This window comes from Nilaparvata lugens, chromosome 2 (assembly GCF_014356525.2).
Source record: "Nilaparvata lugens isolate BPH chromosome 2, ASM1435652v1, whole genome shotgun sequence".
In the NCBI taxonomy this organism is placed as follows: Eukaryota; Metazoa; Arthropoda; class Insecta; order Hemiptera; family Delphacidae; genus Nilaparvata; species Nilaparvata lugens.
The window spans coordinates 95738233-95750860 of NC_052505.1; the positions used below are offsets into that span (position 1 = coordinate 95738233).

Below are 12628 nucleotides of genomic sequence, written 5' to 3' on the forward strand. Positions count from 1 at the left end.
GCTGTATTTACAAAAAAGCTATTAAAATTATCAGGAGATATATTTATTTGCGGTAACTCCTCTCTTTTTGTTTTACTTTTATTTACAATGTTCCACAACATTTTTGACTTATTTTCAGAATTTTCTATAATATTTCTGTTTGCTACTTTCTTTGCTTCTCTATCATTAGTCTATAGGAACTTTTTTCTCTAATATACATATATCTATAATCTAAGTGTGTTTTAGAAAGAAAATACAGAAAGTCCAACCTATTTTTCTGCTCTTTCAGCTCCGGAGTGAACCAATAATTGATTTTATTATAAGAATGCCTAGCGGTTCTTGAGTTAGAATTAATTTTTTTGATCATGTTGAAACTCAGATCATAATAATATATAACTGTATTCAAAAATACATCAAAGCTCGTATCAACATCACTATCATAAATAGAAACTGACCAACCTTCCTTTAACAGGTGGCATCTAAATACATTAATATTACTTTCATTTATTTTAGTGACTTTTCTATAAATCTTACTCGAGGACAACAAGCTTTTTGAGATTTATTGAATTTTACTGAGATAAGCTGTCCTAAGTGGTCGCTGACATGGCAGTTGCTTATTTCTACACTCAAACTGTCTTGGAAGCTGGATGAGAAAACATTATCAAGACAATTGGCCCCCCTAGTCGGCTCATAAACCCTCATTTCAAAGCCATACATACTACACAAATTAACAAAGTGATCTGCCTGTTTGTCATTTGCATTGAAACGTAAGTTGAAGTCCCCACAAACTATTGACTTTCGGTTTCTCTTATTCAAGTAACTAAGAGCTAATTCCATTATTTTACAAAACATTTCAAAAGTACCTTGAGGACTACGATATACAGTAATGACCATAGTATCAATATTTGAGAATTCTACACCTGCTAATTCGCAGTCCAGCTCTACAGAAATGTTATTTATATATTTTAATAATCTATACTGTGAAGGTCTATATTTGAATAAATGGCTACCCCACCATGCATTCGTGTTGTGCGGCAGTAACCAGTAACTAATTGAAGTTCTTTTAGATTAGAATTACTTCCAGTTCAACCTCAGTCATCCAATGCTCAGTAAGACATAAAATATCTAGTTTCTTATCCACAATGATTTGTTCAATTAAACCTATTTTATTAGATAGACTCTGTACATTCTGGTGGAGAATATTTATATTACCGCTAGCTGAATCGCATTTAAAACTTTTTCCTTTTATAATTGCCCCTGTAACTGTTTTACTGCTAGGTGTTGTATCCCCTATATCAGTACATAAAAACGTTGACGTGTCAACAAGAGTCACATTTTGAACAGATTTAGTATTCTGTTTAGTATGCTGCTTAAATGAATAATTCTTATTACAGTTGTCAAACACATGCAAACACACCCTGAACACCTTTTAGACTGTAAACACATTCTAAGCTCTAAATGTTTTGATCGTGTTGATCAGTTATAGAGAGTTGTCTAAAAAAATACCATCGTAATGTGATTGAGCAGTTGTAAAGTTCACAATTGAAGAGTCACTCACGTTACCAGCTTCACTTAGTACTGCAAAAGGATGTTCACCGCTGTCAGTTGTTGAATCCCTTGGAGTAAATGAGAAACCTTGTAACTCCTGGCAAGTGGGTGAGAACCCCCGAAATTCCACGATGGAGTCATCATCAGTAACTGCCTCAGAACGCACCGCAAGACTGTCCTGGACAGATTCAATTTCTGTCGAACAGACCAAACTCCTACTCTGAGCAGCTTCATATAAAATCCTTGAGTTTCCAATAGTTTTGAAAATTTCCTCGCAAATTATCTTTTTTCCCATTGTGCTATAATGAAGACCATGTCGTGTAAAGCACCTGCGTTTCAAATATTGACTTGTGTCTTTGAGGGTGATATTTAGTTTTCCCTTATACTTTTCCAATATATTTCTGATAAGTGAATTGGCAAAGTGTATGTCATCGTTGAGGGCAGTGTTGTCAAAACGAAATGGAATCGTGTGTAGAATCACATTTGTCCGATTGGGTAGAGAAAACAGAGCGTCTAGGCCTTGCATTATGGTCAGCTGACGGGCTCATGCACATGCATGTCGTTGCTTCCTGCCAAAATGACCACGTAGTCTTCCTCAGTCATATTTTTTATAAAACACTTTCCTCCCTCAATCACCTGCTTTAGTTTAGCGCTGGACTGTGTGTGCACAAAGCAGTCATAATTATCAGTAAGTGCTTGAACATATCTGGAAAAGTATCTGCCCTGACTATCAGATAATATTACTATTTTATTTCGCTTTTTCATCCCCGACATAGACTTATAAACTCGCCTTGGTTTATTACTTGGAGGAAAGCTCATTCGATCACAATTATATAATAATTTCAGACCCACATTTGTGGGATCGAGGGCGTCATAGAACTCAATTCACATACCGGTACTATTATTTTATTACGTAATAATTTAGGTTTAATATCTAAAATTGAACGAAAATCCAAATTAATATGTTACTAGGCCCGTATCAATTTAAGTGAAATAACTTTTTATGGTAGCGCTCAAGGATTTCTCTGAGCTTTTCTCCCTGTTGTCAATATTTGCAGTCGGCTAAGCTTACAGTGTAGTTGATAGTATATTCATTTGGATTATTATCAAATTTTCATTCAATTCCTTTTTTACTTTCCTTGCCCTACTACCATAGGTAAGGAAAGTATTGCTTTCCAAAAAAAATTAAGATACCCTAATTACAAGTTTTCTATACGTTTCAAGGTCCCCTGAGTCCAAAAACATGATTTTTGGTGTTGGTGTGTGTGTGTGTGTGTGTGTGTGTGTGTGTGGTGTGTGTGTGTGTGTGTGTGTGTGTGTGTGTGTGTGTGTGTGTGTATGTCTGTGAACACGATAACTCCATTCCTAATCAACCGATTGACTTGAAATTTTTAACTTAAGGTCCTTATACCATGAGGATCTGACAATAAGAAATTCAATAAAATTGAATTCAAAATGGCGGATAATTACTAAAAAACCATGTTTTTCACGGTTTTCTCGAAAACGGCTCTAACGATTTTCTTCAAATTTATACCATGAATAGCTATTTATAAGCCCTATCAACTGACATGAGTCTCATTTCTGCGAAAATTGCAGGAGCTCCGTAATATACTTGAGAAAAATGGCGGATAATTACTAAAAAAAACATGTTTTTCACGATTTTCTCAAAATAACTTGACCGATTTTTTTTTCAAATTCATACTCTGGATAGTTATTTATCAGCTCTATCAACTGGCATGAGTCTTCTTTCTGGGAAACTAATGAGGGGTCCACCCCATCCTTGAGAAATGGACTTTGTAACCTCCTTCTCGTGCATGAGGTAGGTAGGTAGAGCAGTTAGTTCATAAAAAGAACACATAGTCGAGATATTTCATCTGTAGAACAGCTGTTTGGACGACTTTATAAAAATGGCGACTAAAAAAGATCATCGAATTTCACAATTTACACAAAGGAAAAAGTACTCTGAAAACAATTATATAAATACATATACAAAAGTGTGATCGTAGTTTCAAATATGAGCAAGGAAAGTTGTGTGAGTGTACCACACCAGATTTTTTCTATTAATTAGGACGATTCTCAACTGATTTTCTGTCTCTTTTCTAGAGCGAGAGGAGCGAAATCCGCTATCGTGCCAAGTTGCGACATGAGAGTCTGCTGCCCAAGCACTACCCCGACCAAAAACATGCCTTCCGCACCCTCCTCCCCGCTTCCACCCTCTGCTATCTCTCCATCCTTGTCTCTTTTGTGCTCATCTTTGTTATCATCGAACAACTCGAGAAACAACTTCCTCCTCCACTCATGGTCAAGGTAAGTCACTCTTTGTTTCCATTTTAGAGGGTTTGAGGGCAATATTTGTGACAAAATTAATTTATCAATCCAATACATGTAGAGACTCTGATGCCCGGTTGCAGAGTCGTTACATAAGATCAATCATAGATATGTGAGAAATGGTTTAAAATCACTGTCATAAATGGTTGGTCGTTGCACAGTCGTTTGCCGAAGCCCATTTAGCTATATCTCGAATTAGCATCACACATAAGTCACACGATTGTTTTTCTCGCAGCTTGGGATTTTGGCAGTGTATGGGCAGTATATATTTGATGCCATCATGTTTTCTAGAAAGACCAATAGGCTACAGAAATAAGAAATCAGACTCACAGCTACTAAACCCGTTATGGCAGGATTTCTGAAAGACATAGATTAGACCTATTCGAGAGGAAAACAGTTTTATGGGAAGATCATTTTTTACAAAATTGCCAAACGATTTGAATATTTTGGAAGATGTTAAAAGGTTTGGTATTGAGTTGAAGGAATTTTTGGTAGGATTATCCCTGTATTCGTTACAGGAATTTTTATAATATTTTATGTGTATGACATTTGTTTGTAATTAGTATTGAGGCTATATTTATTAGTATTCTGTGACTCTATTCATATGTATTTTTACATGTTTTATGAATAAAGATTTTTTATTCAATTCAAAACACTGCAGCTCTATTTTTCCGTAAATTTCCGTACATGCTTCTATCCAAACAATGTCTTAGCATCGGGAAAAGTTTCAATCGACATCACTGTGAACAAACCTAAAGGCCTCACATAAAATAATTGATAAACAATATAGCGACTCTTGGCTTTTGGCGATTTAGATGCTATAAACAACTTGAAAAAACATAGGGAGAGGAAACATAATTTACTTATATACAGATGGTTTTTCGTAAACATATTTTAAAAAAGCTATCACAACCTCTAAAATGCATTTGGCGGGAGTAGATATTGGATTTAACAGCACGACTTTGGGCCCATAACTTGACAGACCGTTTTTAGCTATTGGAGACATAAATAAGCTCTTTTTGACGACTGTGCAACGAAATCATGTGTCTAATTGAGCGTTTTTAGTTTTATGAGAGCTACAGTTTACTTTGACGTCTGTGCAACGGAAAGTGAATTTGTGGCTTCGTAAATGAGTTAAAATTAACTGCCTGTTTTTAACTTTATATGACGTTTCTGCAACCGGGCATGAGAGGGACAATTTGAGAGAAATTATTTATTTCTTTTTAAGGTCAAAACATAGTGACCACTTACAAAATAAACTTTACTCTTTGTATAGCTTCGAATATTACCTTGGAGAAAGCATAGACGTGTAGATAAACCATGGTATTGTCGACTTGGGGTCAAAACATAGGCCTAGTGAGAGAGGTGAAGGTAGAGGGTATCAGAGAAGGTAGCTGAAAGTGTTGAAGAATACATGTATTTAAATGTGCCATTACATAGTGGGGGTCGGAGGTAGAAGGTATCAGAGAAGAAAGTTAAGAGGTTTGAAAAGTTTTGAAATGAGTCAGAACATAGTCTAGAGACGATGTAGTTGAAGACTGCAGAAGAGGGCTGTAACAATTATCTGTAATGAACCAAGCTTCATATAGAGCAATATTCCGTAGATTAAGGTTATTGACTCTGCCTTCACGCTATGTGTTTTCGTGTTGTTTATGTGTTGAAAAGTACCTTAGTAATTTTATAACGTAATTTTAGAAGTAATTTTACAATTTCAAACTCGGAGAAATATATTGGTAGACCAATCAGTGGTAGCCTACAGTGATTGGATAGATACACACTTTACTATATTGATTATATGTACAAATTTAGTCTAACTAATACCATTATAAATTGAATGTAAATAATGAAACATATACCAGCAGTATCATAATAATGAAACTCTCACCAGCGGGCAAAGATTTTCTTTTTGCGTGACTATGACAATGACTGCGACTACGCCTCGTTTCGGAAAGCCAATTTTCTGATTCCAGCTTTTTAAAGTCCAGGACTTAGGCAAATCCCGAGCTCGGAAACAAGCCCTAATGTTTATCCATCCATTAATCATGGGGCATCATGGCTTGTGCCAACATAGGCATTACCAGACACTATTGCAACAAGCGTATAGTAATCCTGTCAGATTGTCAGGCAGCCCTCAAGGCTCTTGACTCCAAGGAAATCAAGTCCAAATTGGTGTGGGAGTGTCACAAAACACTCAGCAGGCTTTTATCACGCAACTCTGTGCACCTTGGTTGGGTGCCTGGCCATGTAGGCATAGGAGGTGATGAGCGTGCAGATGAGCTTGCTAAGCGGGGTTCTAGTATGTCATTCTTTGGCCCAGAGCCAAGCTGTGGCATAAGCAAAACAACTGCCTCCCATACAATAAGTAAATGGTCCAGGGACTTACATCACCAGCAGTGGCATTGTCACCCTGGTCAAGCACTTGGCAAAAGGCTGCTGGTAGATGCAACACCAGCTGGCTGGTGAGTCTGGGTAGAGGTCAGGTCAAGCAGGTGATTGCCCTGATAACTGGACATGGCCACTTCAGGAAACATCTCCACACAATTATATAAAAGAATAATATCGGTTTCTTTTTTCCATCCTTCCCTTATTATTCTTCCCCCATCCCATCCTTTCATATCTACCGTCTATTTACTTTTCCTGATACCTCTTTCACCTTCTCAAGGTTTTCCTAGTACATGGATATCCATAGTTGGAAAAACCGTTCAATCTTCCATCCTTTTTTTGCACCATTTTCTTTTTATTTTGTTTTAATGTGAAAGTCAGATGTGTAGGCTTTGTAATCAGTCTGAAGAGACTGCCAAGCATATCATACTGGATTGCGAAAGACTTGGGGCTAGAAGAAGGGGCTCTGTTTGGCTGCAAGCAACCAGCTGAGGAATGGGATGTTAGTAAAGGGAAAAAACTTCTGGACCTTGTAAAGGACACAGGAGTTGGTTTTCCTAACATACTTGGGACACACAATAAGCTTCGGTTCACGTGTGGGGTTCTTTGAACCTTTGGATAATCTTTGAATCCGTCCCTTCAAAACATAAAAATAAACTTGAACATTTATTAATAAATTTATTTTGTTTTTGTATTGAAGGACGAACCCGCCAATCCGCACCGTTTTATCACCTTTGGATCTTTGAATCCGTCCCTTCAAAACATAAAAATAAGCTTGAACATTTATTAATTAATTTGTTTTGTTTTTTTATTGAAGGACGAACCCACCAACCCGCACCGTTTTATCACCTTTGGATCTTTGAATCCGTCCCTTCAAAACATAAAAATAAACTTAAACATTTATTAATTAATTTGTTTTGTTTTTTATTGAAGGACGAACCCGCCAATCCGCACCGTTTTATCGCCGAGCGCGCCAAGAATCACGTGGTGAACCTGACCAGTCTGGGACCGCGACCGACCGGAAGCTTCGAGAACGAGGTGTTAGCCGTCAACTTCCTGTCCAAGGAAATCAATTACATAATTTCGCGCGCCAAAAAGGTGCACCGTATCGTATTGGACGTGCAGAAGGTGAGCGGCTCTTTTCCGCTGAGCTTCCTCGATGGAATGACCAGCGTGTACAGGAATGTGCAGAACGTTGTGGTCAGGATCAGCGGCGTACAGGAATCTGCGCACAGTCTGCTCATCAACTGCCATTTTGATACGGTCACCGACAGTCCTGGTGAGTTGTATGTCTCATTAATTTTTTAAATTAAGATGTTTTTTATGCCCAGTTTTACCAATCTTGGTCAATTCATTTGAACATTGCCAAGACGCTTTACAAATTTGCTCTGGAAGTATCGCTATAGTAAACGCAAATTGGAGAGGCGGGTGATGGTGGCGCCATCTCTGAGAGAAATTGGTAAATTTCAAGCAGTTAAAAAAGTTCTTCTGCTTTGTTTTTGTTTACATTTGAAATGTCATCTTATCTGACTTCTCATTAAAAATATGTTTATTAAAGATTTTTCAAACTCAGTCATACATTTATGTAAATTTTACATTTTCACATTTAATTAAAAAAATATACTAAAAATAAGAAACGATTAGCACCAATTCAAGCCTTCACTGAACCATTGTAATTGGACAAGTGACGAGTATTTATTTTTTTCTCTAAAACATAAATAAAACCTGATTTTAAAATTGTCATATGATTGACACATCTCCAATGACGTCACCGCCTGTAGGTTTTTTGTCTCTGCAACGGAAAAACGTGTTTATTGGCGTGCTGTTAACTATCGGCGGAGCAATACCTAACAGAACGTCTCTGCAACGAAATAGGCCTGTTAAATAGTTGAGTCCGCGGAAAAATCCCTCACCAGGTTATCGAGATTCCTCACCAGGAATGTTGCAACGCATATAATAGACCCCCGTTTGTCTCTTCAGATCTGCATGCAGACGTTTGATTTTTCCTCCGTCTGCTGTCTGTTGGTGTGTGCTTTGGCCATAAGACCGATTCACAGTATAATCCAGGCAATGAATGCTCAAAAAAGGGTTTAGAGGGAAATGTTTGGAAGACAATTTTTGACCCCGCAGTTCTGTTTAGTGTAGTAAGGAGGTAAACATATCAAAAGCCCCACCCCTACCCACTGTGCTTAGGTGGTGGGGTGGTTTAAAGGTACCATTTTTTGATTTCTCGCATAAAACTAAAAAACTATGTATCCTAAGAACTTGACTATCGTATAACAAATTAAAGCATACATAATTTCCTACAATATTCATTCTACAACTTTTTTATATCTCCTCTAGTTTTCGAGATATCCGCTCTGAAGGTGTGAGATTTTTGAAAAACACGTTTGCCACCAATTTTTTTCTATTTTTCTATCGATGGGATTTCATCAAATTGAAGATAATTTAATGCCGTATAAGCTCATAATCAGCATGGATTTTTCCCGTCTATTTTTAAAAAGTTATAAGAGCAAAAATAGATAAAAATTGATGGCAAACGTGTTTTTTTTTCAAAAATGTCACACCGTCAAGAGCGGATATCTCGAAAACTAGAGTAGATATAAAGAAGGCTTTACAATGAATATTGTAGGAAATTATATAAGCTTTAATTTGTTGAAAAATACATCATTTAATGATAGTCAAGTTCTTAGGATACATAGTTTTTGAGTTTTATGCGAGAACCCAAAAAATGGTATGGTTAAACCACCCCCACCCCCTTAGCACAGGGGGTAGGGGTGGGGACTTTTGATATGTTTACCTCCTTACTACCCTAAACAAAACTGCGGGGTCAAAAATTGTCTTTCCAACTTTCCCCTCTATAACCTTTCCTTGACTGGACTAGTAGCAACCTAACATATTTGACTGAACTGATTAAGAACCGTATGAGATTTTGTGTATTTGAGAGTATTGTCAACTGGTTTTTTGTAACAATAACAACTAAATTGAAGCTATGTCATGTATAGAATTAGGTAGGCTATTCTGTACATATTCGTGGTAAAGTGATAGAGTGGACATTACTGTCCTAACTTCGCCACGTCAACATAATAAAAAAGTAATTATTATTAAACGAAAATCCCAATTAAATGCTGTAAATCACCTCGAAGACTTCGGCTACAGCAAATATTGACAACAGGGTAAACAGCTAGATGAAAATTATTCATGCATTAGCATTTGAACAAAAGCATCTTCCAATTCATTTACATCTGTAAATAATAAAAGAGTCATTCTAAAATTATGTTTGAATGAGTAAATTCAATCAGCATTTATGATTTTAATAATAGATCACATAAAACACAACATTTTATCACTGGTAACTAAATTATTAATATCATAGTCCATGTTTTTCAAATTTTAGATTGGTCTTTCCCCAACCATTTGTTTATTACTTTTTTTAAATTTCATTTCTAGTAACTCTAGAATTTTTGTAAAAAGTTTATTGAACATCACACATCTTTGATACAAGTTATAGCTCTTATGAGTTTTTAGAAAGCTTCTTCCCCGTCTAATTCAACTTTTGCTTCTTTTATCTAACACTAAATTTTCTTTTCCATTTCATCGTTAATTTTCGTACCCTATTCCACACTACTTCCAGTTGGTCACTTTCGAATTCCGATATATTCCTCCTTCTCGCATTAGTCTTGCTATTTTGCCTCTTTGCTTTCTTACTTCTTCTTCTTCTCCCCTGACTCTCCCTATCTTTTCTCCCCTTTATCATTCCTTTCTCTTCTTTTCTCTCGCTCCATTTCTACTCCACCCCATCATTCCTTCTTTCCTTTTACACTAGTTCTCCACGCCTCCTCTTCCATCCTTTCCTCCTTTTTTTCGTTCCTTTCACTCTACTTCTTCCCCCCTGTTTCTCCATATTTCTTCCTCGTCTCTCCACCCTTTTCTTCCACTCTACTTTCCGCCCCCTGCCACCTCCTTGCCTCTTCCTTCCTTCCCCCCTGCCTCTTTTCATCTCTCCTCCACCTCTTCCACCTCCTCTCTCCTTCTACCCCTTACCCTCTTCATCTGCCTCTTTTCCTCTGCCATTTTCTTGTCTCATCGTTTTTTCGCTTTCATTCTTCTTCTCCCTTGCCTCTCCCACTGCTTCTTCTTCACTTCTCTCTTCATTTCCTTATATTCTTCCACACTCCTTCTTCTTTTCCACCGTCTTCTGATCTCTTCCACCATTCTTTCTCTCACTCCTTTTACCCTACTATAATCTCCTCCGTTGTCTCTCTCCTTTTACCCTACTTCTTCCTCCTTATGTCTCTCCCATTGCTTCTTCACCCCATCCTTCCTATCTCTCTCTCACCCTCTCTCACTCTATCTCCTTTCATACTACTACTTCTCACACCTCTTCTGAACTCTTCTTCCGCCTCATTCTTTCTCTCACTCTCTCCTTTTACTCTACTTTTTCTTCCTTATGTCTCTCCCATTGCTTCTTCACCCCATCCTTCCTATCTCTCTCTCACCCTCTCTCACTCTATCTCATTTCACACTACTACTTCTCACACCTCTTCTGAACTCTTTTTCCGCCTCATTCTATCTCTCACTCTCTCCTTTTACCCTACTTCTTCCTCCTTATGTCTCTCCCACTGCTTCTTCTTCACCCCATCCTTACTTTATCTCTCTCTCATCCTCTCTCACTATCTCATTTCACACTACTATTTCTTCTCACACCTCATCTGAACTCTTCTTCCACCTCATTCTTTCTCTCACTCTCTCCTTTTACCCTACTTCTTCATCTTCCCCTCTTTTGATCTTTCTCCCACCTCTTCCTCCATTCCCTCCTATCCTTTCACACTACTACTTCTTCTCCCCTCCTTTCTTGATCTTTTCCTCACCCCATCCTCACTCTCTCACTCTCTCATTCTCTCTCCTTTCTTCCTACTTCTTCTTCCCCTTAGCCTGTTCTTCTTCCGCCTTCTTCGCCGCAGCTTCTTCAGCCGCCCTCCTCTGCTCGGCCTCCTTCTGGTCGCAGACCAATTCGCTGATGGCGCTTTCACAGTTCTTGGCGGCGTGCGCCAGCCCATAGGTTGCGCCCAGCAGAATCGGCCATCTGCGCCGGCGCACAAACAGCAGACAGCCTAGTGCGCCGATCAGCGCGCCCGTTGTCATTTTGACGAGCGCATCGTTCGCGAACAGTCGCATCTCCTTGTTGAACTTGTCCTCTGTGCCCACCATTTTGTTTTCGAAAATGGATTTTCCTCACCAAAGTTGATTTTTTATCCAAGAATGCCTTCTAGCATTCAAATAAGCTCACTTCTTGGAAGAAACTTTAAAAATTGGATTTTCTTCACCACAGTTTATCTTTAATCCAAGAAATGCCTTTGAGCATTTAGATAAGCTCTTTTCTTGGAAGAAACTTTAAAAACTGGTCTTTCCTCACCACAGGTTATCTTCTATCCAAAAAATGCATTCTAGCATACAGATAACCTGACTTTTAGTTTGAAAGCTTAAAAATAGGATTTTCCTCACCTCAGTTTATCTTCTAAGAAATACCGTTCAACATTAAAATAAAATCACTTCTTGGAAGAAACTTTAAAAATTGAATTTTCCTCACCACAGTTTATTTTCTATCCAAAAAATGCCTTCTAGCATTCAGATAATCTCACTTTTTGTTTGAAAGCTCAAAAATAGGATTTTCCTCACCTCAGTTTATCTTCTATCCAAGAAATGCCTTTTAGTGTTCAAACAAGCTGACTTCTTGGTAGAAAAATTTAGATTGGCAGAGGATAGTTTTTGCCAATAAAATATCCTTCTAACACGCTCACTTGTTTGAACGCTTTGGAATTTAGACTCAAAGGTTCAAAAATTTGTTTTCTATTGAGAAAAAATTGTTTTTATCCAGAAATTTGTGAACTCACTTTTTCACTTCTTTAAACACTTAGGTAGAAACTTGAAAAATTTAGATTAGCAGAGGATAGCTCTTGCCAATAAAATATCCTTCTAATACGCTCACTTATTTAAACGCTTTGGAAGTTAGACTAAAAGGTTCAAAAACTTGCTTTTGATGAAGAAACCATTGTTTTATACAGAAATTTGTGAAATTACTTTTTGTTTCATGAAATAGCTTTCATCTAGGAAATGCGGTCTTGTATTCAGATGCGCTCATTTGAAGCTTAAAAGCTAAGACTTGAAGATTAGTAAAGTTTTGCTTTCATCCCAAATTGTGTTTTTGTATTTAGATGAGTTTACTTGTGTTATATAAATGCTTAAAATAATAGTTTTTATATACCAGAAATGTCCTTTTGTATTCAGATATGCTTAGTTGGTGACTCCAAGATCAATAAAATTTAATTTTAAATCCGAAATACTTACTTTGTATTTAGATGAGTTCACACGTTATCCGACGGATTTCACT

At 37.4% G+C, this 12628-nt stretch overlaps 1 protein-coding gene across 1 annotated transcript in view; it reads left to right on the top strand.

The window, feature by feature from the left end:
- Nucleotides 1-12628, top strand: part of LOC111060553 (endoplasmic reticulum metallopeptidase 1) — an 84191-nt gene that overhangs the window by 4978 nt on the left and 66585 nt on the right. Inside the window, exons 2-3 of the mRNA XM_039422166.1 lie at nucleotides 3631-3834; nucleotides 7171-7516. Of these exons, the coding sequence (XP_039278100.1) occupies nucleotides 3631-3834; nucleotides 7171-7516 (550 nt within the window). The remainder of the gene's footprint in view (nucleotides 1-3630; nucleotides 3835-7170; nucleotides 7517-12628) is intronic.